At 35.9% G+C, this 24,385-nt stretch overlaps 1 protein-coding gene across 1 annotated transcript; it reads left to right on the top strand.

Annotated features, from left to right (window-relative positions):
* The first annotated feature begins 11,947 nt into the window (after positions 1-11,947).
* LOC113066481 (bactericidal permeability-increasing protein-like) lies at positions 11,948-23,150 on the top strand. The gene is made up of 12 exons (XM_026238356.1): positions 11,948-12,078; positions 13,398-13,461; positions 13,547-13,613; positions 13,730-13,812; positions 13,946-14,122; positions 16,591-16,650; positions 16,800-16,967; positions 17,453-17,520; positions 17,591-17,624; positions 22,641-22,701; positions 22,788-22,879; positions 22,992-23,150. The coding sequence occupies exons 1-12, from the start codon at positions 12,032-12,034 to the stop codon at positions 23,043-23,045; spliced, it is 975 nt and encodes a 324-aa protein (XP_026094141.1). The 5' UTR covers positions 11,948-12,031; the 3' UTR covers positions 23,046-23,150.
* The last annotated feature ends 1,235 nt before the right edge of the window (positions 23,151-24,385 follow it).

Genomic DNA, 24,385 nt, shown 5'->3' with positions numbered 1-24,385 from the left:
GTAAATATGACCTTTGCATTAATCATAAACTTTTGATCAAACTGTGTGATATTGTGTGTGTGTGTGCAAGCATGTGTGATTGCAGTAATGAGACAGAAAAGTTTATGCATGTTCTTATACTGCTGCCGCCCAGTTGTTGAATGTTTTATATTTACCGTAAATATTAAAATGTACCTTTGGAAAATCGTCTGTCATGTTGTTGTTTTCGTTAATCCTGTGTGCTGCAGTGGTACTGTGTGCTATTTTATGTTATTTCAGTTAACTATGCGAAGTGATATGGAACTGTAATGTGGTCAAGAGAGCTGTCCACTTTGCATGGAGAGCAGAACCAGAATACAACATAAAGACAGAAGCAAGGCTTATCTTAATGTATTATATATCTTTATCTTAAAAACTTTTACTACTTGTACTGTTGATTTACATGAATTGCATATATACAGCATGCACATTTGCAGAGTGTAAAGATACCTTTGTGATGAGTGCAAAGCAACTATAGGTCTATGAAAAACCTGAAGATGGGAGCAGTGCTTATCTCAACACTCCAACCTATAAAAACATCTGCCATTCCTGCACACTAACAGTTTTCTTATAGGTACTACCATTTCATAGTGGAAGCCTCCTCAGGTAAGCGTGTACTGTCTCCAATGTCTTTTAGATTTTGCAACATGGTAACATTGGTTATTAGTAATGAGTAAATGCAGTGTGAGTACATGTACATAATATAAAAAACAAATTAAAAAAAGTTAAACAATGTGTTTATTTGATTATATTATTAAATTATGGTACGTTTTATTTTAAGTGGACAAAGTTATGTTACATAATTTAAGTAATAAATAATTTACTGTTTGCTATAGTAAAAAGTACATTATCCATAATTAAAAGCATATAATATTAAACCAAACCCTAACCATAACCCTTTATTATTAGTAGCTATTGTAGGGTTCAAAGTAATTGAAATTTTAAATGAAAATAATTTCTTCTTTTCGAATATGTATATGTCAGAAAAATGATCTCTGAAGTGAGGTTAATGTGTATTGGTGCAGTGTAAACTGTCAATTACTATGGAATGGGATATTGATTAATATATTATGGAAGTAGAAAGCATGGATGTCAAACAAAAGAACAAAAATAGTGGTACTTATCAGCATTGGCAGTTATGCATAACAAAGATAGTATATTACTTTTTACTATAACCCAGTAATATAAGGTAATAAAATTTGGCTAATATTATACTGGTTACAATCTTGGTAATGCACGTTACAACAACGTGTTTTAACTCAAAATTAAGTGGTGAACGAACGAAATCCTTGGGCCAAAGCGGGCCAACTGGGGCTAGATGAGTTGTTATGAACAAATGCAGAGTTTCTCTGCATCTGGAGAGGATCAGCACCGCATAAGTTTTACTTACTTTACTTCTGTTACTTTTAAGAAGTTTTTAAGAAGTTTTCAAATAAACCTAAATTATTAGATTATATTACCTGGATCAGGTGTGTTTAATTAGGGTTATATCTAAACTGTGCAGGACTGTGGCCCTCCAGGAACTGAGTTTCCACCCTTGGCCTGTCCCATTTTTGCCTCCCTCCAACTCTTAAAAAGTAATTTTTACTCTGAGTAGATTTTAAACAACCTACTTTTTACTTTTACTTGAGTAGATTTTTAGACTTTTACTTTTAATTATACTTTAGTAAAATGTCATTGATGTACTTTACTTGAGTAGAATATTTTCATACTTTTTCCACCTCTGAACCTCGGTTCCCTGAGATAAGGGAATGAGTGTTGCGTGATGTGATGTGCTATAAGCTGCATCAGCAATAGCTATTGCTTCAGTCGAATGATTCTGATGATTGCTCCGAGCTGATATATATAGCTGTGGACTCTGCTCCTTTTCTGGCGGGGTTAAGTGCCATTGGTTTGTGCAACTACACTTACATACAGGCTTCAGTAACAGTAAACAGGAGTTTCCACTTGTCTAACTGGTCATAACTGGACAGTAGACTGGATTTAGAGGGATGTTGACCACTTCTTTAGCTGGACAGGCTGGGAGACCAACTAAAAACAGATTACATTCAGCTTAAACCAGCTAGACCAGCCAACCAGCTTAGGCTGGTTTAAAACAGTCTGTAGTACAATCCACACCATTAAACCTGAGCTCGGGCCAAGCATTTGCCTCATTAAGATTTATTTTTTTCTTTTTTTTCTTTTTTGCAGAAAGCACGTTAAGTACAAAGCCTGGTTAACATAATAAATAGTTTACATAATTTACTTAGTAGAACTTTAGCAGTTATATACATTGCGAATATGGAAACATTTGGATTTAGGCCGGATGAGAGAGGAAGGCTGCATTAGAAAAATGGCATTTAAATAAATTAATTTGTTTTGGCTTGTTTAGCAGCTTGTATTTTTCATTCTTGTTTTGTTGTAAATTCTGTTAATTTAAAGGACTAGTTGAGGAGTGAGGAGAACTAAAATAGCATATTTGCTAACTATTGTGTTTACGGCCTATAACATTCTGCTTTATTTACAGTACCGCTATTATTTCTGAAAGTAATTGAGGTTCGTGCTTGAAAGTAAAAGTAAATCAAGATGAACTCAAATTTACTAAAAACTTCATTACTTGAGTGAAACTACAGATGCTACTGGAATTAGCCTATACTACTCCACTACAAGTGAAAGTTGTTAAGACAGGTTTTTACCTAAGTAAAAGTATGAAAGTGCATGCTTTTAAAAGTGCTTAAGTACCAAAGTAAATGCATTGTTTTGTTGTCAAATTGTTGTATACTTACAGTACATTATGCCACTAATGCAATCTACTGAATACACTAGGTATTTTTACATGGACACTTTTTCCTTCCATCGCAATAAATTCATTCTGATTGACAAATCTGAACGTAGTGTTAACATGAACGCTAAAGTGATAAAGTGATCGGGTTGATATGCTCGTTTATATGTCACAAGCTGTTTATATGTCAAGTTTATATGTCTGTTAAAATTAAAAAAAAAAATTAAATTAAATTAAATTAATTAAATGTTAAGGAGTCTTAAACAAGGACTCAGGAGGAATGTTGAGTTTTATAATAATGCTTATGACTTTATGCACCCGGCCTGTGTGTGAAACCTCTAAAATGGTCACTCATTTAAATTTTAATAAGGTAATGAATATGTAATGCATCCTCTATAGATGTTTGAGTATAAAGGTGGCATTATATTAAACCCAACAAAACTAAATACACAAATTTCAGCAATTCAGAAGAAGGTGGAAGAGAATACTGACATTTGATATTACTTGACTCGTTAATGTTGTTGGCAGCACAATGTACACCATTTTGCTCAAACAAAACTAATCCTTGACTACTTAAAAAAAGAAAAGTTCTTTATTTTTTTGTAATTTAATTCAAAAAAGTTAACTTTTGTATGTTCTAGATTCATTTCAAGAGTTTTTTGTTTTAATTCTGTTTGTTACGACTTACAGCTTAGGGGAAAAAAAATCAATATCTCAAATCATTTGAATATTCTATTTTGAGCTTGATTAGTTTTTTAATTATGAGTATAAATACTGGGTACCACCTGGGCTAGTTCAGAACATGCAACCACAATTATGGGAAAGACTACTGACTTGACAGTTGTCCAGAAGACAATCATCAACATCCTCCAGAAGGAGGGTAAGCCACAGAAGGTCATTGCTGAAAGGGCTGGCTGTTCACAGAGTGCTGTATCAAAATATATTTATGTAAAGTTGACTGGAAGGAAAAAGTGTGGTAGGAAAAGGTGCACAAGCAACTGGTATATATTCAGCCTTGGGAAGATTGTCAGGAAAAGCCGATTCAAGAACTTCACAAGGAGTGAACTGAAGCCGGAGTCAGCGCATCAAGAGTCATCACGCTCAGACATCTTCAAGAAAAGGGCTACAGCTGTCACATTCCTAGAACCAAGCCACTCCTGAACCAGAAAAAACATCAGAAGCATTTCACCCTGGGGTAAGGAAGAAAAGAACTGGACTGTTGCTCAGTGGTCCACAGTCCTCTTCTCAGATGAAAGTAAATTTTGCATTTCATTTGGAAATCAAGGTCTGGAGGAAGATTGGAGAGGCACAGAATCCAAAGAACAGTGTGAGGTTTCTGAAGTCAGAGATGATTTGGGTGCTGTGATGTCTGCTGGTGTTGCTCCATTGTATTTTATCAAGTCCAAAATCAATTAAGCCATCTACCAGGAGATTTTGTAGCACTTTATGCTTTCATCTGCTGACAAGCTTTATGGAGATGCTGATTTAATTTTGCAGCAGGAATTTAGTACCTACCCACAGTGCAAAAAACACTTCCAAGTGATTTGCTGACCATGTTATTACAGTGCTTGATTGGCCATCCAACTCACCTGGCCTAAACCTCACAGAGAATCTATGGAGTTTTGTGAAGAGGAAGATAAGTAACATCTGAAAAACAATACAGAGGAGCTGAAGGCCACTATCAAAGCAACCTGCAGTACCACAGACAGTAAGTGCAAAAGGAGCCCTAACCAAGTATTGAGTGCATAATTAAACCTACTTTGGAGATCTTGAACATTTCTGTTTTGTAAATCTTTTTTTGATTGATCTTTGAGAAAATATTCTACTTTTTTTTTCTTTTTTTTTTTGATACTGAATCTGTAAGTCGTAACCATCAGAACTCAAACAAAAAACTCTTTAAATATTTCGATTTGTGTGCAATGAGTCTAGAATATAAAAAAGTTTGCTTTTTAAAATTCAATTACAAAAAAATAAAGAAGTTTTCCATGATATTCTACTTTTTTTTTTTGTTTACAAAAAAACTGTACTTAAGGGAAATTGTACTTATTTTTACCATAAATATGCTTGTAACCAATTGCTTTAATATATAATTGGACTTGTAATCACTTATATATCATGCAAATATGCTAATTAGAATATTACATATACAGGCACCAATATTTCTGGTCTAGGAGGAAAAACAAGGGTTAATGGTCATGTTAAGGTCCTGGCGGCTGCCATTTTCAAAACGGGCCTTTCTTGGAGTCAAACTTTGGTAAACCTTTAGTATATTTTTAAGTACATTTGATACTACTGTAAACCCCTGAGAAATCTTTTGTTAGAATTTTTTTGGGGTCAAGACATATTTGCAGCTGACTATTGTTTAAAAGTTACAAAGTTATTTTTCAAAGAGATATTGAAGGATATGATATGGTACATTTTAGCCAAACAAAGCAAACATTGAACAGAAAACAGATCTTTAGTCTTTTCAGAAAACTGGAACATACTCAGTTTGTTCAGTATGACCATGGGTATGCACGTTGCACCAAAGAACCATCTTTTTGAGTTTTGCCATCAAATGATCAGTGTTCATAAAATGCTCATAAATCATTGAACTTCACAACATGTGGCTAGGGTTGGGTATTGTTTGAAATGTATCCATTCCGATTCTGATTCTGATTATTGATTTCAATTCGAATCGATTCCCAGTTTCCAAAGTGTAAAAAAGTGAAGTAAAAAATGTTGACCTGTGTGATCATTTAACCTACTTCTTGATCATTTGTTTGCAAAAAGTAAAAAAAAAGGTATTTATGTGCAGTATTTTGACAATAAAATAATGTTCAGATTTATATACTTCCTTGACCAGTTTTTAGCAGCAATTTACCAGTAGGCCTGAGTAGTAAGGTTTTTTATATGGTAAAAGCAGCCATTTTTGGCGGATATATTAGCCTACCATTTGCATTGTGAGTTCACACAAATTTAAAACTATACATTTTCTTTGTCATGTACAGCAGATCAAGGTGTAGGTAATTTTTATTTACCCTATGCCAATTATCTTCTAAGATCTTTGATCTTGGCCTACGTATGGCATCACATACAGTACAGTTGGGTCTTTAAAATCAATGTGATGAACACACAGATGATCACACCACACTATAAATATGTGCCTTTTTCATCTATTATTATCTCATTTGCCTTTTTAGAATAGGCTGTGCAATAGCGCAGATATTTTGTTTAGCGAGGAAGGTACCGATGTTGCCAGATATGCGTTAAATAAATAATCCCAACATCCATTGAAAGCTATGTGGAAAACTGCAGGCTTAGAAATAATGTATGGCCTTGCAACCCTGGAAGCTCCTGGCAGATCGCAGGATGGATTTTCACAGAAAACAAAAGGGTTCAGAGAATCTGAAAATGCACACACTGGAAAAACGACTTTCTGCTTGGGGACCTTAATATAAATGTAGCGGAGTAAAAAGTATGATTATTTGTCTTTCAAATGTAGTGAAGTTGAAGTAGCAAGTTTGCAGAAAAAATACTCAAGTATAGTATAGATACTCAAAAAGCCTACTTAAGTACCCCACTAGTAGCCCCACTAATATTTGCCATTGCTTGATTCTCTGGGATAGAAGGATACATTTTGACTTAAAATGATTGAGCAGGAATTCTCCTGATTGATTGATTGATTGATTTAGCCTTTTTTTACACCTGTCTTTGCCCTTATATCAAAACAATGTCTCATGGTGAAATGCAAAATAATTTATATTTAGCTGCTTTCAAGATTAATTAGACAGCAGTTAGACTGGGGCAGATTGCATGTGTCTCAGGGTTATTTTGTCTTAGCAAATACCCATGTATCTCTATCATAGGTCTGTGAGGAAATGATGCTGTGTGCTCTGGTTGTGTTGATTCTGGTCCCAGTGATTACAGGTAACCAACCTGGAGTGAAAGTCTCAATAACTCAAAGGGGACTTGATTATGGTAAGACACCAATCTACTATATATTGTTACAATATAACAATTCATATTTATAACACATAAAGAATGGTCAACTGGAATCAGATATGGCAAATGGCCTAAAATCTGAAAATGACAGCAATAATTTAATTCTGAAAGTGAAGAAATGTATGCCCAATACGGTGAACAGCTGGGAAAAGTAATTGTGGTATGAGTGTAAGGGAAACATGTAGCTTAAAATGAATTAATAGTTATATTCATAGAGAATGTTTGACAGAATAACTGTTTTACGGCTGATCAGCTGAACTGGCCAGTGATTCATTGAACGATTGTAACTATTACCTCTGCACCTGATATTAATTTCCAAAGTATAATTAAATTATTTTCATGATGGTAGATAAAAAAAAAAAAAAAAAAGCCCAATGCACCAAAAAGTCGAACTAATTAACACATGATAAAATGTTGTGGCCACGTGATTTGAAATCGTGCCCTCAAGATCCTATCTTGGCCACAAGTTTAATGCAAAAACAAACCTGATCATAGCAACCTGGGATTATCAGAGGTGGATTTATTAATATTTAATTTTGAATTAAGACTACGTCCCTTTGTTTAGTCCTTGTAAAGTCCTCATTTGTCTAAGTGTGCTCACGTGCTGCTCATGTTCTCTTCTCTCTTTATATCGTGCTTCCTTTCCCTCTTGTGTTGCCAGTGTGTCTAACTATTCTTGGTGTTTACCACTTAGTGCTACTTTGAGTCCTCTATGATAGAATCCCTAATACTTGCTTCCATTGGCACCCTCCATTATGTCACTCCTGGCTATCATATAAGCATTTCTGTGAAGTTCTTAATAGCATCTAGACATATCTTTCATAACAGAGGATTTTTTTTGGTTATATATGGTTATAATAATTGGAACATAGTCACTTCCTCTGAGGTCATGCCAAACTTTCCATAACAGGTCTAAAAATATATCGGCTTGACAGATTGTTAAATCACTTGCTTAGTATGTCCATGCCCTGGGAGTAGGGCTGTGAATCTTTGGCAAGGCAGCAATTCGATTCGATTACGATTCATAGGTTTTCGATTCGATTCAAGAACGATTTTTGCAAATTTAGAACGATTCAATTCGATTCGATTCACAATTAAATTAGATTCGATTTGATTATAACGATTCAATTCTGCATTCTTTAATTGCATTCACGGGATTATTTAAATGCTTCTACTAAATTCTTTAAATGCTTTGTCAGGGGGCAAATTACAGTAGCATTTATGGTTAGAGAACCATAGGTTAGAAAAAAAAAAACTTTTGTCCATTGTTAAATGCTAGTTTAATAATGCGACATGGCATACGTAAAAATGTATGTAAGCCAAGTTTTTAAAAAAGAGCTTTAAGAGTATCATGTATAAGCTAATATTTTGTCGCACCAGGGGTGTAGCCATAATTTCAGAAGTGACAGAAATGTCAAATATAATCATTTTATGTATGTAGCCTGTATATTAATAATAATAATAATTATTATTATTTTTACAAGGAATTATCTTATTTTTTAATTACTTTTAATTAGCTGTAATAAATCAAATACACGGCTTGACAATAATCAATCATTTGTAATCAATATTTTTTTCCTAATGGCAATTTTGTGATTGTTTTATATACTAGGCTACATTTAATTAGCAATTATTTAAATTTTCTGCAAAGAATAAGGTAGAAAATATACTTTATAGTTTCTGTACTGTAATAAATGTCAATTAGCACTGCATCATTCATAATTTTTTTTTTTTTTTTTTTTTGGTTTCATCAGTTCATTCTGCTTTTATTCAGTTAAGCTGCAGATATAGCCAGGTACGTCTATGAGAGCGAGATCGCTTCTCTTTCAGTGTGAAAACGTCTTCATCTCTATTTAACTTTTCCTCTCCATCAGCGAATGATCCTGAGAGAAAACGCGCCAGATGTCTGTTTGCTAATGAAACAAACGCTACTTTCATGCATCTGATTATCAGATAAATCTCGCGCTCTTATTTCAAGGTCGCTTTTAATGCTGTGGTTAATTTTAAAAGTTTCCTTCGTATATTCGGTTCATCCGCATTGTTTAAAAACATTTATCATTCAATGGATCTGTGCGTATGATTTAGACACTTACATTTCTGCTCCGTCCATGCAATAAATACAGCTGTCGACGGCTCCGGTAACTCCGTCGGTAAGATGCAGAGAGAGAGCCATTGACAAACTACAGAAAAGTAAAACTACTTCAGGTTAGTATTACTGGCCACGAGTCCTATAGATCAAACGTCAGCTGCGTCAGAGACGAACAGAGCGCGAGCGCAATCCTGTGACAGTCTCAGGCGGTAAACAGTGGAGCGCGTGTAGGACAGATAAGAGGCACGATTCACGAACACACTTCAAGGTCTCCATTAATTCGTGCTTGTAGTAATTTAATGTGTATACATTTTGAAAGCATTGAATCGCTATAGAAATCGCGATTCATTCGATTCTTAGCATTTTGAATCGATTACTGTCCAAGATCGGCGATTCACGATTCAAAAATCATGTTTCAAGATCGATGCATATGAATCGACAGGGTTTGTAATCGATGCATCGAGAAAACGAGTGAATCGTTACACCCCTACCTGGGAGTAAATAAGTATTTGATCCATCATTTCGTAAACATAGGGGATTGTTCTCTATAAAATCTTAATTCCTAGTGTTTCATTGATTACTGCTCTATTAAAAGTTCTGACTATTAAAATCTTTCATGAGTATAAATGGAGACTCTAGGTCTGTCAGTGCTATGTTTGCACTTCTTTGGGAACTTTGTAAGTAAACACTTTTGTGACTGACCATCATTATCTGGCTTTTAAACAGTGACTAACGTGACTTCATTACAATGATGTTATAGAACAAAATCTTAGTAATATTTCATTCATTAATTCATTAATCACAGAGATAATGCATTTTCATTGTAAATTCTCATCTCTGATAGTTTTTTCTTTCATGGCATGATAATCCTTGAAGCTTATACAATACAAAAGTTTGTGTGTTTGTTTTGTTTTGACAGCTGTACCCAATGTTATTAAGCAGGTGCTCAAAAATATGGAAAATAAAGATCAAACTGGTACAGAAGAGGTTGAGTATAGTTTTAAAGGGTGAGACCAGTGTTCCAACAGTGTCCTAATGTAACTGATTTTCAAATTAAGCCATATGCTTTGTTAATCTCTAATATTTTTTATTCTTGACAGAATGAAGTTCAAATTTAATAATTTTCATTCAGAGCAGAATTTTGTTTCTGGAACTGGAATCAGTATAGCAGTTAAAATCCCCAACCTATATGCGTCTGGAATCATGATTTTTGGGTAAGTATAATGTGTATATTTTCTTAACGCATGCTGAGGAGGATAGTTTGAGTTTTAGTTTGAGACTGAAAGAGGCCAGAGCCACCAGGGCATACTGTTTCCATGAAAGGGAACCTGACTCGACTCTGGAGGGTCAACAGGGAACTCTGGTAATTCCATGGTGTTTAGACTGGATTCAAGAAGATCAATGCTGACTTGACTCTGCTCATGAAGATCATTAGTGACCTGACTCTGCTCATTAAGACCATTGGTGATTTGCATTTGTTCATGAAGATCAATGGTGACTTGCAACAGCGAACCTGACTCGACTCAGGAGGGTCAACGGGAACCTGACTCAACTCTGTAAGGTCAACAGGAACCTGACTTGACTCTGGAGGGTCAACTGTGGCTGTCATCCTGTGCAGAGGCGCTGGACAAGCAGCCATGTTGTGCCATTACTCTGGACCGGCGGCCATCTTGGGCCATGGCGCTGGGCCGGTGGCCATTTTGGGCAGTGGCGCTGGACCGGCAGTCATCTTGGGCAGTGGCACTGGGTCGGTGGTCATATTGGGCAGTGACGATGGGCTGGTGGCCATCTTGTGCTGTGGTGCTGGGCTGGTGGCCATCTTGTGCTGTGGCGCTGGGCTGGCGGTCCTCCTGTCTGTAGACCCCGGTCTAGAATCGGCCATCCCACCGGGAGAGACAGGTGTGGCTGGGGTATTCCACGGAGATCGATGTCGTAAGTAAAAAACAAACCCCCAGAAATTATAGGCGTCCATCTGCTTCATTTCAATTTGAGGAACCGGGTCATCCAGCCTGGTATTGAAAGTGTCTTTAAGGGCCGCATCATTATATCCCATCCCCTCAGCCAGGGACTAGAACACCTGTGCCATGGCACCCACCTCATTGCCCTCTTGGCAGAGGGTGGTCAATTTTAAATATTTAGCCCTCCGCTCCACCATACTGGCTGGGGAACGGGAATGAAGTCCCACACTGCTGGATCTCGACATTTATGGAGTCCTTCTGTGACGATCTGAGACCTAGTGAAACACAGGGAACGAGAGATCCAATTGCAGTAGGGTTTATTAGGATAATCAAAGTTAACAAGCCAGGGTCAAAACCAAAATTCTATGCAAACAAACAAACAATGAAGGAACAGGAAAGGGAACAGGAACTCGGAATATGAGGAACTCGGAAGACGAGAAGATTGGGTAATGGAAGGAAAGGACTCCATGAAGACAAACCGGAAAAGACTGGTAATTATAGGGAGGATAATGACTAATAAGTTAAGGCACCTGGTGCAATTAACAGGAGTGCAATTACTGTGATGAAGAGACAAGGCTAGTGGGAATTGTAGTGCCTAAGGTGAGGTGCCTAAGGGGAAAGTGAGACGACTAGTGGACACCCAGGGAAACAGAGACCAGACAGCGTGACAACAATGGACTGAAGCATACAATACCTGGTTACATTTTTATACATGCATATGGGTGACCAAAGCAAATAGACATTTTGCATTTTAATTTACTACAACAATGCAAAAATAACAATACTAAAATCAACTATAGAATTTGCATGACAACAAAGGACAACAATATGTAGAGATGTATTACATCAGTTAGACCGAAGGATAGAAGAACCAAAGTGTTTTGACTTGTCACCACATTTTTGTTTACAAGGGTCTGCCTAAAATTACACCCCAAGAATTTGAACAGACTTTTATTATTTTTAAATGTAATATTATTTAATTATTATTACATAATATTTCAATTAATTAAATTATTAAGTAAGCTACCATACCTGGTTAAAGAAGTCACTGATCAAGTTATTTATTTTAATTTTTTATTATTATTTTGGAGGTTAAATAATGCCCTGATCTCTTTGCTGTTCCACAGACGATTCACATTATCTGAAGTGCTTGTGAAAACCCTTTCCATTAGTGCCACTGTTGCAGTCAAAAGTGATGAAACTGGCTATCCAATACTCAGCATGGATGAATGTTCTCCAAAAGCTGAAAGTTATGAACTTCAGAATCGGTAACAATGTTTAGCGCACCACATCACAAATAGGAGCTAGCTAATAACTTGCTAATACAGGATTGGTAGCCTATGTTTAAAAACAATATTAACTATTTTAAAGTGGCATAGTTACACATGTTACAAGTAGTACAACTATAGTGACAGCAAATTATGCATTATTAAGCAACCAATATTACTCCAAATTATCCATATGTAACAGGGTACAACAGGGCTAAAGGCCATTATTGAACATTAATGGAGCAACATATTTTTGTGTGTAAATAAATCATTCAAGTTGTTTTTGTTTAAAAATCGTATAACTGTATGAGGTGGCCTTTAACCCCACACATAGGGTAATGTACCACACATGGGGTACAAAGGCCCACAGTATTGATACGAATACTTCGTCTAAAATAATTACTTGTTCAAAACAATCACTTTAGCAAAGTTTGTACTATTTTTCTGCTTATTTAGAAAAAAAAATACTTTGTTTTCTTTTTTTTATAATATTCTGTCATTAAAATGTTTATATAAAAATAAATGTTAAAATACAGAAAGAAAATCGTTTTAAAGTAAAGATTCTGAAAGTATTAAAGGAGATCCAATAATAATTCAATATAATATAATATAATATAATATAATATAATATAATATAATATAATATATACATTTTTAACAACAAATGTTAATTTATTATATGATTGATATAAATTTTTTTAATATAAGTGTTTCATTTTAATCATGGTGATTATGTCACTCAACATAATATATGATATTTACCTCATGTAATGTAAACAAATGGAAAAGTCAGCCATCTATTAATTGTCATGCTAATTACTGTGCCCTTTAGACCCAACAGCAGGGGCACTTTTTACACCAAATATCATATTTTTACATATTTTTTCATTATTTAAAAACTGTTGCTTTAATTATCTTAAAACTGAACATCATAGCGAAGACCTTTGTCTCAAAAGATATGCATTCATTTTAGCAATTCCCATTTGCTATTTAAATCTACTACATTTAAAAAAACAAAAACAAATATTAGATCAAGTAAGCACAGAATCAACTTTGCACTGCTGCGCGCGATCGTGTCAAAGATCAGACAAATATACACATGCATCTTGAAAAGTGGATGTTTTGGAAGCCACATTTTTTCTACTGGTTTAGATGAAAATAATATCAAAGGTGTGTTTTACCCCAGGGCACCTTTAGCCCTGTTGTACCCTAATATAAATGTTCTGGTTTGTGTCTGTATTAGTATTAGCTTACAACTAATTTCTGTGCTCATGAGAACTAAGATTTTGATTTTGCTACAATTTTATTTCTATTGACAGAGCGATTGTTAATATTGGCATTTCTCAGATTAAAAAATTGTTGGACATCTATTTGAAGATGACGGTAAGACATTTGCTGAACATTCCCTGTTTACAAAAGAAACCAATGCCAAATATCCATCTTATTTCAATATAATTGGTTGTTTCAGATCTGTCCGGCATTGAAAACGCACCTTAATGATTTAAACAAGCAGCTATGGTGTTACACATTAAAAGGTGCTATGATTAAACACTATTAACCAACGACTGCAATGAGTATGAAAATTCTTCCATGACAACATTTATGACATCCAAAATCATATGTTCTTTTTGTTGTGACCCTTAAATTATAGCCACAGTAAGTGAATATGCTGAGTTTGACTACTCTCTGATGTCTGTTGACATCTCTGCTAACAGCATTGAGATGGGATTAAAGGTAAAATTGAAAATGGTTGAATTAAATCTAAAGCATCATGCTGAAATTGACACATTACTGTAACATACATTACAAATTCCTTGCCAAAATATATTTTTTTACAGCTGAGTTTGGATGTTTGTCACAATTTTAGGGTGTATTCAACAACACCCAACAACACATAGAAACCCCCTCTCCTCCCCCAGCTTTCTCATTGGCTTCCCAGAGCACCAACATGTTCTACATTGCAGTATCTGCCTTCACCATCAACTCAGCATTCATGGTGCTCCACCAAACGAACGTGTCTAACATCAGAATCACTGATGAAATGGTGAGTTTAAAATGACACAAGCTGTCAGTTTTAAGAAGTGCAAGTATAGTCACTTTTAGAGGTCGACCGATATATCGCTCGGCCGATATATCGGGCCGATATTTGTCATTTTTTAATATATCGGCATCGGCCGATATCCGTGTTTAGTAGCGCCGATTTAAAGTCAGGCACGTCGTCGGGCAGCCCCGTGTTATTGGCGCGGTGGAAAGTGCTGCTGCAGCCACTGCATGTGAAGCTTTTGGAAGATTCAACAACAGACCTGCGAGATAAAGGTAGTCAGAGAATTTCACTGTGTAAATGGGGTGGAGAAGTTGTCAGCTCTTACAAACACTGCATCGTGATTGAGGGCTGTTACTCCGCCCCGCTCAAAGACAGCACCGGGCTCTGAGAGACAGACATCCTGGAGCTGCCCAGAACGGTGAATCACATTTGTTCGGAAGCATGGTTTGATGCAGACAATAACCAGTTTTCCATCCAACTCATTTGTATTTAGGGATGTCAATATTTGATAATTTCCATGATCGATCGTCGTTTAAATTAACGGTCAAGTAATAACCTTAATGCTGCAAAATGCATCTGCAGAGGTATTATTATTATGTGCAAAAGCCACTTGGAAAAAAAAAGCTTTCTCGCCTGAATTAAAGGGGTTTTAGTATGAATAAAATGCTAGTAGCAGGACTGTAAAATGAATAAATGTGATTATGATCGTTTGATAAAATGAAGAGAGCGCGCCATACGTTTGAGATCATTTTACTTTGCTGAATGTTTTCTGTCAAGGAGACCGCTGAATGCGCCTCTTTAAATGGTTTCGTGGTGCTCGTTGTTGTATTTTGAAACGCAACTGCAATGTTTTCAAATGACACTATAGTAGTTGTGCAACGGATCATCATTGATCCGTGATCCGTTCAGATCAATATCTTCAGTTCGGCATACGCGTGACCCGCGGATTGATTTATGAAAAAAAAAAAAAAAAGTTGCGCATGTTCAGTCCACACTCAGTGATAATGCCAAGCGGAGGAGCTTGAACGCCCCGCGCGTTTTGGCTTCCCTGTCAGATATAATGATGAAGGAAAGAGGTTAGAGTGAAAAGATTGTGCCAGATCTTTATGAACAGGAGAAGAAAAAAGTTGTGGATGAGCTATCCCGAGCATCCTCTGTTGCGATCACGACAGACAGGTGGACGCGGGACGGAGAGCTCTGTGACGATAACTGCTCACTTCATCACAGCAGACTGGGAGATGAGAAGTCCTTATTATTATGTTAAAAAGAATATATTATGCCATGTGCACTAAGTCCATACGAGGACGAGCGAGCGCGGGTTTGACTAGATGTATTTGGAGGTTATTGCTCACGTCTCGTTCTGCACATATCCAAATGTTTCCATATTCGCAATGTATCTGAATGTTAAACTATAATATTTTTTTTATGTAAACTAGACGGAAAAAATCATCCTCTTCACATGAGCAAAAACGTCCTTTGCATAACAGCAGAGAGGACCGGTATAGGGTGTATTTAAACTGACCAGTGTAACTTTTTAAATGTTTGGTTGACTCTTTTTTATTTTAATAATGAACAATCTGCGATGTAAGTTCGAAATTAGAATGCACTTTAGGTGTTCTGTGTCATTTATACCAAACACAAATGTTGCTGGTTGCTAGTGTCTTTGCAGCACTACTGTTATTTATTTTTTATATATATTTTCTTTTTATATTTTTCAGTTTAATTGATTTTTATTTCTAAAATTGTATTTATTTAAATGTATATTTAAGTTTACATTTATGTTCCAACAAACTTGAAAAATTCTACTTGATAAATGTAAATGCTCTAAAACTTTTATGTAAATTATTGACACATACATACATATATATATATATATATATATATATATATATATATATATATATATATACATATATATATATATATATATATATATATATATATATATATATATATATATATATATATATATATATATATATATATATATATTACCTGTTTTATATATTTAATACTTGGTCAGTTTATTAATTTTAGTGCACTAAATTAAGATGAATGAAGAGATGGTTCAAGTCAGTGCTCAATAAATTATGATAGGTTTAGAAAAAATGTGTTGTGCATCCACTTATTATTAGTGTGACATTTTAGCATGCAAATCAAGGGGAAAACTCCAAGATATCGGCCCTAAAAATCGGCAGCACATATCGGCCATCGGCTGACCCTGACCTCTAAACATCGGCATCGGCATCGGCTATAGAAAAACCCATATCGGTCGATCTCTAGTCACTTTATATAGAGATTGAATTGAAGTGGCTGCATGAATTACAGTTTACAAATGTAAAGGGATGAATGTGTATGATTGCATTATTTTACTGTGTGTAATCGTCATTTTATCTTCTCTTTTTCATCTCGCTTTTTTACTTATTCATAAGTTGAGGACTATAACTGACAGCTTTTTTTTGATACAGGTGCCTTCTGTTTCTCCAATTCGTCTCAGCACCACAACATTTGGAGCATTCATTCCTCAAGTATGAAAATGTTGCCATTTTATTCAAATAATTCCACACACAACACAAAATATAAACTTAACAATGAAGATGACTGAGAGCCACTTGTTCATATTCTTTGTATGAAAGAAACAAAACACCAAATGCAATAACCTGATTTTTACTTTCAGATTTCTGAAACACACCCTGATCTGAAGCTGGATCTGAAGGTAAAAACAGAGAAGGAGCCCATCATTAAATTTGAACAAGATCATGTGATTCTTCAGCTCCTGAGTACAGTGACAGCTTATGATGTCCAATCTGACGACACACCGCATAAACTCTTCGTCCTCGATCTGGTGAGTCACTGAGGAGAGACAAATGATTCAGCTGAGGTGCATTTATAGACTTGAGGTTAATTTCGCATACCCCATTTACACACACCCACTGTTCAGTATCTGTTATTTTGGAACATTAGACAGATCATCTTGAAAGGTTTTTATCTTCTTGGCTCTTAATATAATGTGTTATCCTATTGAGCATCAATGAATGTTTGCAGCAAATGAATGTTTGTAATAATCACATACACTATTATTTTTTTTCAATTGCTATAAGTGTCAGAGCTGAATCTGAACATCATATATAGCCACTACTGGGAAGAATCAACTTTCTTATTAACAATGAGCAGCTTCACTGCGACAAGAGACAAACAAAAATCACTGATCATTAAGGAAGTAACACACCATACAAAGAACCAAGGCTATACAGACTCATTTTGTGTGAATTCAGTTAGTATTGGCTTGTGGCATATATTTCAATAACTTTTACATCTTTCGACCAACAGGAAAGCGTTGCCAGTGTTCAAATAACAGTAGAAAAGGGTGATCTGGCATTCGATTTAACCCTTGAGAAGTGAGTATTTGTGTAGTGTGATATGCGTCTCAAAAAGACAATAATGGTAACTGTATATTCTCTTGAACAGAATTGAAGGGAATATGAACGGCAAAACATTGAAGGTACAAATCAAAAGGAAGTCATTATTAAAAGTGTGTTTAAAAACAAATACTAATACAGGTCCTTCTCAAAAAATTAGCATATTGTGATAAAAGTTCATTATTTTCTATAATGTAATGATAAAAATTAAACTTTCATATATTTTAGATTCATTGCACACCAACTGAAATATTTCAGGTCTTTTATTGTTTTAATTCTGATGATTTTGGCATACAACTCATGAAAACCCAAAATTCCTATCTCAAAAAATTTGCATATCATGAAAAGGTTCTCTAAACGAGCTATTAACCTAATCATCTGAATCAACTAATTACCTCTAAACACCTGCACAAGATTCCTGAGGCTTTTAAAAACTCCTAGCCTGGTTCATTACTCAAAACCTGACTGCTGTCCAGAAGGCCATCATTGACACCCTCAAGCGAGAGGGTAAGACACAGAAAGAAATTTCTCAGAGTTCCCAGAGTGCTGTATCAAGGCACCTCAGTGGGAAGTCTGTGGGAAGGAAAAAGTGTGGCAAAAAACGCTGCTCAACGAGAAGAGGTGACCGGACCCTGAGGAAGATTGTGGAGAAGGACCGATTCCAGACCTTGGGGGACCTGCGGAAGCAGTGGACTGAGTCTGGAGTAGCAACATCCAGAGCCACCGTGCACAGGCGTGTGCAGGAAATGGGCTTCAGAGAAGCAGCACTGGACTGTTGCTCAGTGGTCCAAAGTACTTTTTTCGGATGAAAGCAAATTTTGCATGTCATTCGGAAATCAAGGTGCAAGAGTCTGGAGGAAGACTGGGGAGAAGGAAATGCCCAAATGCCTGAAGTCCAGTGTCAAGTACCCACATTCAGCCATGTCAGCTGCTGGTGTTGGTCCACTGTGTTTTATCAAGGGCAGGATCAATGCAGCTAGTTATCAGGAGATTTTGGAGCACTTCATGCTTCCATCTGCTGAAAAGCTTTATGGAGATGAAGATTTCGTTTTTCAGCACGACCTGGCACCTGCTCACAGTGCCAAAACCACTGGTAAATGGTTTACTGACCATGGTATTACTGTGCACAATTGGCCTGCCAACTCTCCTGACCTGAACCCCATAGAGAATCTGTGGGATATTGTGAAGAGAAAGTTGAGATAATGATATTTCCCCCCATTTTAAATTCTTGTTATACAATGAAAGGATACATTTTGTGAAATTTTTAAAGGGGGGGGTGAAATGCTCGTTTTCACTCAATATCCTGTTAATCTTGAGTACCTTTAGAGTAGTACTGCATCCTTCATAACTTCTAAAAGTCTTTAGTTTTATTATATTCCTAAGAGAAAGATAGTCTGTACCGATTTTTCCTGGAAAAACACGACCGGCTGGAGGCGTGACGTGTGGGCGGAGCTAAAGAATCACGAGCGCCAGTAGGCTTTTGTGTTCAGAGCGTTCGGAAGCTGTGACATTACCGTGAGGGAAAACCCATCCTCCAAAACAAACCATGGCTAACAGTCAGATTCAGCCGTTTATTTATGATCCAGAATCAGATCCCGAGGCTGAAACTGAACGAGAGCAGCAGCAGCAACGACTCGCTCCGAGCGGGGCTCGAACCCGGGTCTCCGATGGGAGGCGGACGCACTAACAAGGAGGCAGAGACATTTTAAGCAGTTTTACTCACTGCCTGCGGTTCCAACACACGATCGTGACCCTTTTTCGTCGGGATTGCATCATCCTTAAGAAATAAACGATACGCAAATCCGTCGTCAAACTGGGCCTTGTTTGTAAAACAAGCATCTTCGAAATGCAGGGAACAAACACAAACACTTGCACAACTCCGTTGATGCTCTGTAAAAATAAACTCCATCCACTGGTCCCTTAATGCTGTTTTTTTTTTTGGTAATCTGTGCAGGGTTGTCTTGCCCTGTCAACCAAAAATACACTTCTTTTGTGACATTTCGTGACGCTCTCGCTCTGATCAGTGAAGTCTGTTGTGCTCTCAGTGCTCTGCTATACGGGAGCGCGCACTCTTCCGGCAGAAGTGCCTCAGGACCCATATAAGGAAATTCCGCTCCATCTAACGTCACACAGACCCATACTCGAAAAAAACTTTCCGAAACTTGTGACAAACCGGAAGGAGTATTTTGGGAACAAAAATACTCCTTCAAACGTACAACTTAATTTTTGAAACTTTGTCCATGTTTAGCATGGGAATCCAACTCTTTAACAGTGTAAAAAACTCAGTATGCATGAAATAGCATCCCCCCCCTCCCTTTAAATAAAAGATCAAAAGGATTAACAATGCTAATTAATTTTCACAACCTTCTTTGATCATATTTACCAAGGGTGCCGATATTTTTGGCCATTCCTGTTCAGGCACGTGCACAGGTAGGGCTCAACCTGTGCAGAGCACATGCCCTTTTTGCCCTTACACTCCGAAGTGCCCTGTTTTTGGTGGTGTTTTTTTTAAAAATTTTATCAATGCTATTGGTCACCCTTTACGTCTGTTTGTCTGTTTTACAAATATTTAGCAAATGAAAGTTCTTAAAACGAACTTGTGTAAATCTTATTCGATCCTCAAGCGGTCAGTAAGCTGATAACTCCGCCCCCTCTTTATTCAATGAATCAACTGAAGTTCCACAGCAGCCGCACAGCAGACAACAGCTGAGCTGAACAAAGTTTTGTGAAGGGTAAATAAATATCTTGTTGTTTGCGTAAGTACTACTAAACACTAGGTCTATAAAGGCTCATATTTTATTTATTTGATGTCTGACTGACTCACTGACTGAGAAATGTGGGACGTCGCCTGAGAGAGAGAGGGCTAGCATTTGCCATCCAGTCATAGCCAATACATAGCCAACACTTAAATAGCCTGTGCATATAGTAGCATTTCATCTTTTATAAAATGCGATTTTTCCCAAATGCATTTTACCACAGGAAAAACTGAGCGCTCCGTCTATATAGCTACAAATCTAGTTTGTAACCTGTAACGTTAGATGAAAATGTAATGTGATCCCGGGAGCGGCAGGCGCCGTCAGTAAAACATGGTTTTACTACAGTAATGTAGTAGTAACTAAATTTTTTTTTTTACAGAAGATCACTGTGAAATCTTTATATTTTATCATGCAGAATGTAATTAATGATTCATTCCAAGGCTTCATTTATTTGATCCAAAATACAGCAAAAACAGTAATATTGTGTAATATTTTTACAATTTTAAATAACTGTTTTCTATATGAATATATTTTAAAATGTAATTTATTTTTATGATCAAAGCTGAATTTTCAGCATCATTACTCCAGTTCAGTACTCTTCAGTGTCACGTGATCCTTCAGAAATGCTTTTCACTGCAACTGTACTTTTCACACTATTTTTATTTATTTTTTCATTGCTGGCTTATTTTAGGGAAAGTGTAGTGAATAAGAGACCCTCAAGAGACCAACATCCCTGGTCCACCACAGTATCAAATATTTGCCAGGTAGGCGGATACATGTTGGATATGTTATAGTAACGGTATGGCTATAGTTACTTATAATCTGGAATTGAGTTGGACATAATTACTTAAATTATATTTAAAAAAAGTTTGTCAAAAATACTTGACTCATTGCTCACCTTCCCCTCTTCTCAATGTCATAATCATGTTAACCAAATAATACAAATTAGCTTATAAAACCAAACAGAATAGCTAAAAATTAGAATATATATAATTTTTTTTCTTTGCAAAGTTCATAAAAAAGTGCATAAAGTTCAATAAAAAAAGATTTTGGTTTCTGTTTGGTTTTATAAGCTAATTATTTGGTTAACATGTTTATGTATGATTCAAGTATTTTTTTTTCTCTATAAATGCAATTTAAAAAAAGAGGGAGTACACAAAAGCTGTTGTAATTAGGGTTAAAGAAGCCCTTAAAACCCTGTTTATTTATATTATCTAATTATCTAATATTATTATTATGGTTATTAATCATGAACAAATCTAAAGCTTTTGAGACTATTATTTTGTGTTAATTGAATTTGTCATGAAGATGTGACCATGTCTTCCTTTTATGCAGGCTTATTAAATAATCTTGATATAAAAAAGGGAGGGGGGTGCCCTTTTTCAGTTTCAGCACATGCCCCTCAAAAGGTCTGTGCACGGCCCTGTTCCTGTTAAACAACAACATGTATGTTAGACCCTATTCCATCTAAGCTCCTAAAAGAGGTGCTTCCAGAAGTCATAGATCCTCTTCTGACTATTATTATTTATGATTCAAGTTTCATGATTCAAGTTTATTTGTATAGCGTTTTTAAAAAATTAATACAAGACGTAGTCAGCTAGACGATGAACATTATTAATATTATTAATTAATAATTGTTATATGATGCATTCACACTTGTAGCAATATTTGTTAGTTCTGTTGTTGATTCAGGGTTAGCATCATCTGACATCCTCTGAGGGTCAGCATCATCTCTTCTCAGGTGTTCTGGATCCAGACTGGAGCTTGTGTAAATCCTAGACCCGTGGCAAAAACATAGAAACAAAATAGAGACATCATTAGCATAGCTGCTGATCCAACAAACTAAAATTAGTTTAACCCAAGCTAAAGAATAAAAATGCGCATTTGATCAGATACAACTACACTCACAATTTAAAAGATACATCATTCGAATGCTTGGCAAAAGAGATGTGTTTTTAATCTAGAGACAGAGAAACAGAGAGAGTGTGTCTGAACCCCGAACATTATCAGGAGGGATATTCCAGAGTTTGGGAGCCAAATGTGAAAAAGTTTACCTCCTTTAGTGGACTTTGCTATCCTAGGAACTACCAAAAGTCCAGCGTTTTGTGACCTTAGGGTGCGTGATGGATTGTAGCGTGGTAGAAGGCTAGTTAGGTAATTTTGGGTTTTCATGAGCTGAAATATTTCAGTTGGTGTGCAATGAATCTAAAATATATGAAAGTTAAATTTTTTTCATTACATTATGGAAAATAATGAACTTTTATCACAATATGCTAATTTTTTGAGAAGGACCTGTAAATAAATAAGATCAAGTCTCACCTGAACAATAATTCTAATCAGCAGTTCAAAAAAAACAATTTCCTGACCGTGATCATGCACGACATTGTGTTTCCCATTATTAAAGGTAAGAGTTTTTTGTTATAACGAATGATGATGTAGTTTTAGAAGATGAGCATGTTATTAACTCATAATCTCATCAACCCTTCTCAGCTCACTTAGCCAAAGGTTTTCAACTTCCTGGTTTATTAGGATCCTATATTGGGAAGGTACACATTGTAAACCCTCAAGTTAAGGTTCTTGAAGTAAGCTCACGTTTTCATGATTGTGATATTTTATAATTACTGTCAATATAGCCTTATATGAGATATGAGTGGCTATGGATATAAGTGCATTTTCAACTTGTTTCTTGTACAGGATTACGTGTTGATTGGAGCAGATATTCAGTTCGGAGAAAACACCTCATCTTAGCACCCCGGAGGTGATTTAAAGCAATCCAATGCATTTGCCTCTACAAAAATCATGTTTTGAAATTTGCATAAATAAATACACGGGGCGATTTCCCCTTTAACTGCATTCATTTGTTTCTTGTCGTTTATAAATGTATTCCTCTATGCAAACATTGGAAAGTTAAAATAGTCTCAACTATCCACGAACTTGATAAATGTTACAAATGTGTCTTACTATTCACAACCAAATGTCTGTTAACTTGTGACTGTGAAAGTCAGAATTACATGAATGTGCAGCGGTTGGTACGAATAGAAACATATCTGTGAATGCAGATGTTTTATTAGTGCATTAGTGCATCAGAATTTGCGCTTGCAACAAGGAAGATGTGCATTTGTGGATCAAGTGGCACGTGTGCATACATTGACATCGAGTCTAAACGCTCACACTAACAACTCCCAATTAATAAGACCCAGTGCTGATTATTAATGTCTGCACATCTGCACATCAACCAGCTCTACTCTCACACGGGTCATGATGCTCTTCAGCCAATCAGATGCCAGCTTACCATTCAACCAATCATGACGCTCTGACAGTAACGAAAATGGCACTGAGCAGATTTTGCACAGTATTACTTTCTCTTGCACCCTGCATTTTGGCCACAGCTTTGGGGAAAGAGTTTAAGTCGTGTCAGTTTACAGATGACACCACCTTTACATTTGAAAGGCATGAATGAAATCGCTAAAGCAGTGAACTTCAGAAGAGGGTTTTCAGATGTTTTGGGGCTAAGAATGAATCCGGTTGAATCGGTTCTGTTTCTTACTAATTTTCCTAATTTTCCAGCATAATTATTTAAACTTCAGTTCAGTTTTTGGTAAAACTATTAAGAGGTTTAATGTGGTTGCAGAGTACTTTTATCAAAAGCTAAATTAATATCCAGATCAGTCTGCATATGTATTCTTATCCTTTGATATCTTAATCTAAAGTCACCAATAATTAAATAAAATGCTTTTTTATTTAATTTGAATTGTATTAAATATTTGAGGAAATATGTTTAACACAGTGCAAAAAAGTACAGAAATAGCAGAGAAGCAAATAAATGGAAAGGTCAATGACGCTAGGTCAGAATGCAAATATGGCATGATGTAATGAATATGCTAATTAACTCATGCAGTCAACATTTAGACTTTTTGAGCAGGCTTTAGCTATTTTACATAAAAAATAATGACAAAAAAAATAAAAAATGAGTGAGCTTGAACACAACATTTTGATTTATGGAATACTTATATTTATTAGTGTTATTGTGTCACATGTCCTTATAAGTAATTTTTTTAATCATTTTTAGTCCTTATCCTGTTTTGTTT

Source organism: Carassius auratus, chromosome 50, assembly GCF_003368295.1.
Source record: "Carassius auratus strain Wakin chromosome 50, ASM336829v1, whole genome shotgun sequence".
NCBI lineage: Eukaryota > Metazoa > Chordata > Actinopteri > Cypriniformes > Cyprinidae > Carassius > Carassius auratus.
Note: the sequence above shows the minus strand (reverse complement) of the source record. Positions and strands in the feature narration are given on the sequence as shown.

What these genes read in the sequence shown, in the direction of transcription:
- LOC113066481 (XM_026238356.1), top strand. Translation starts at nt 12,032, where the DNA reads ATGGATGAATGTTCTCCAAAAGCTGAAAGTTATGAACTTCAGAATCG. An exon ending in GCATTGAGATGGGATTAAAG is followed by an intron (nt 13,813 to 13,945) that starts GTAAAATTGAAA and finishes TCACAATTTTAG; the next exon opens with GGTGTATTCAACAACACCCA. An exon ending in TGTGTTTCCCATTATTAAAG is followed by an intron (nt 22,702 to 22,787) that starts GTAAGAGTTTTT and finishes AACCCTTCTCAG; the next exon opens with CTCACTTAGCCAAAGGTTTT.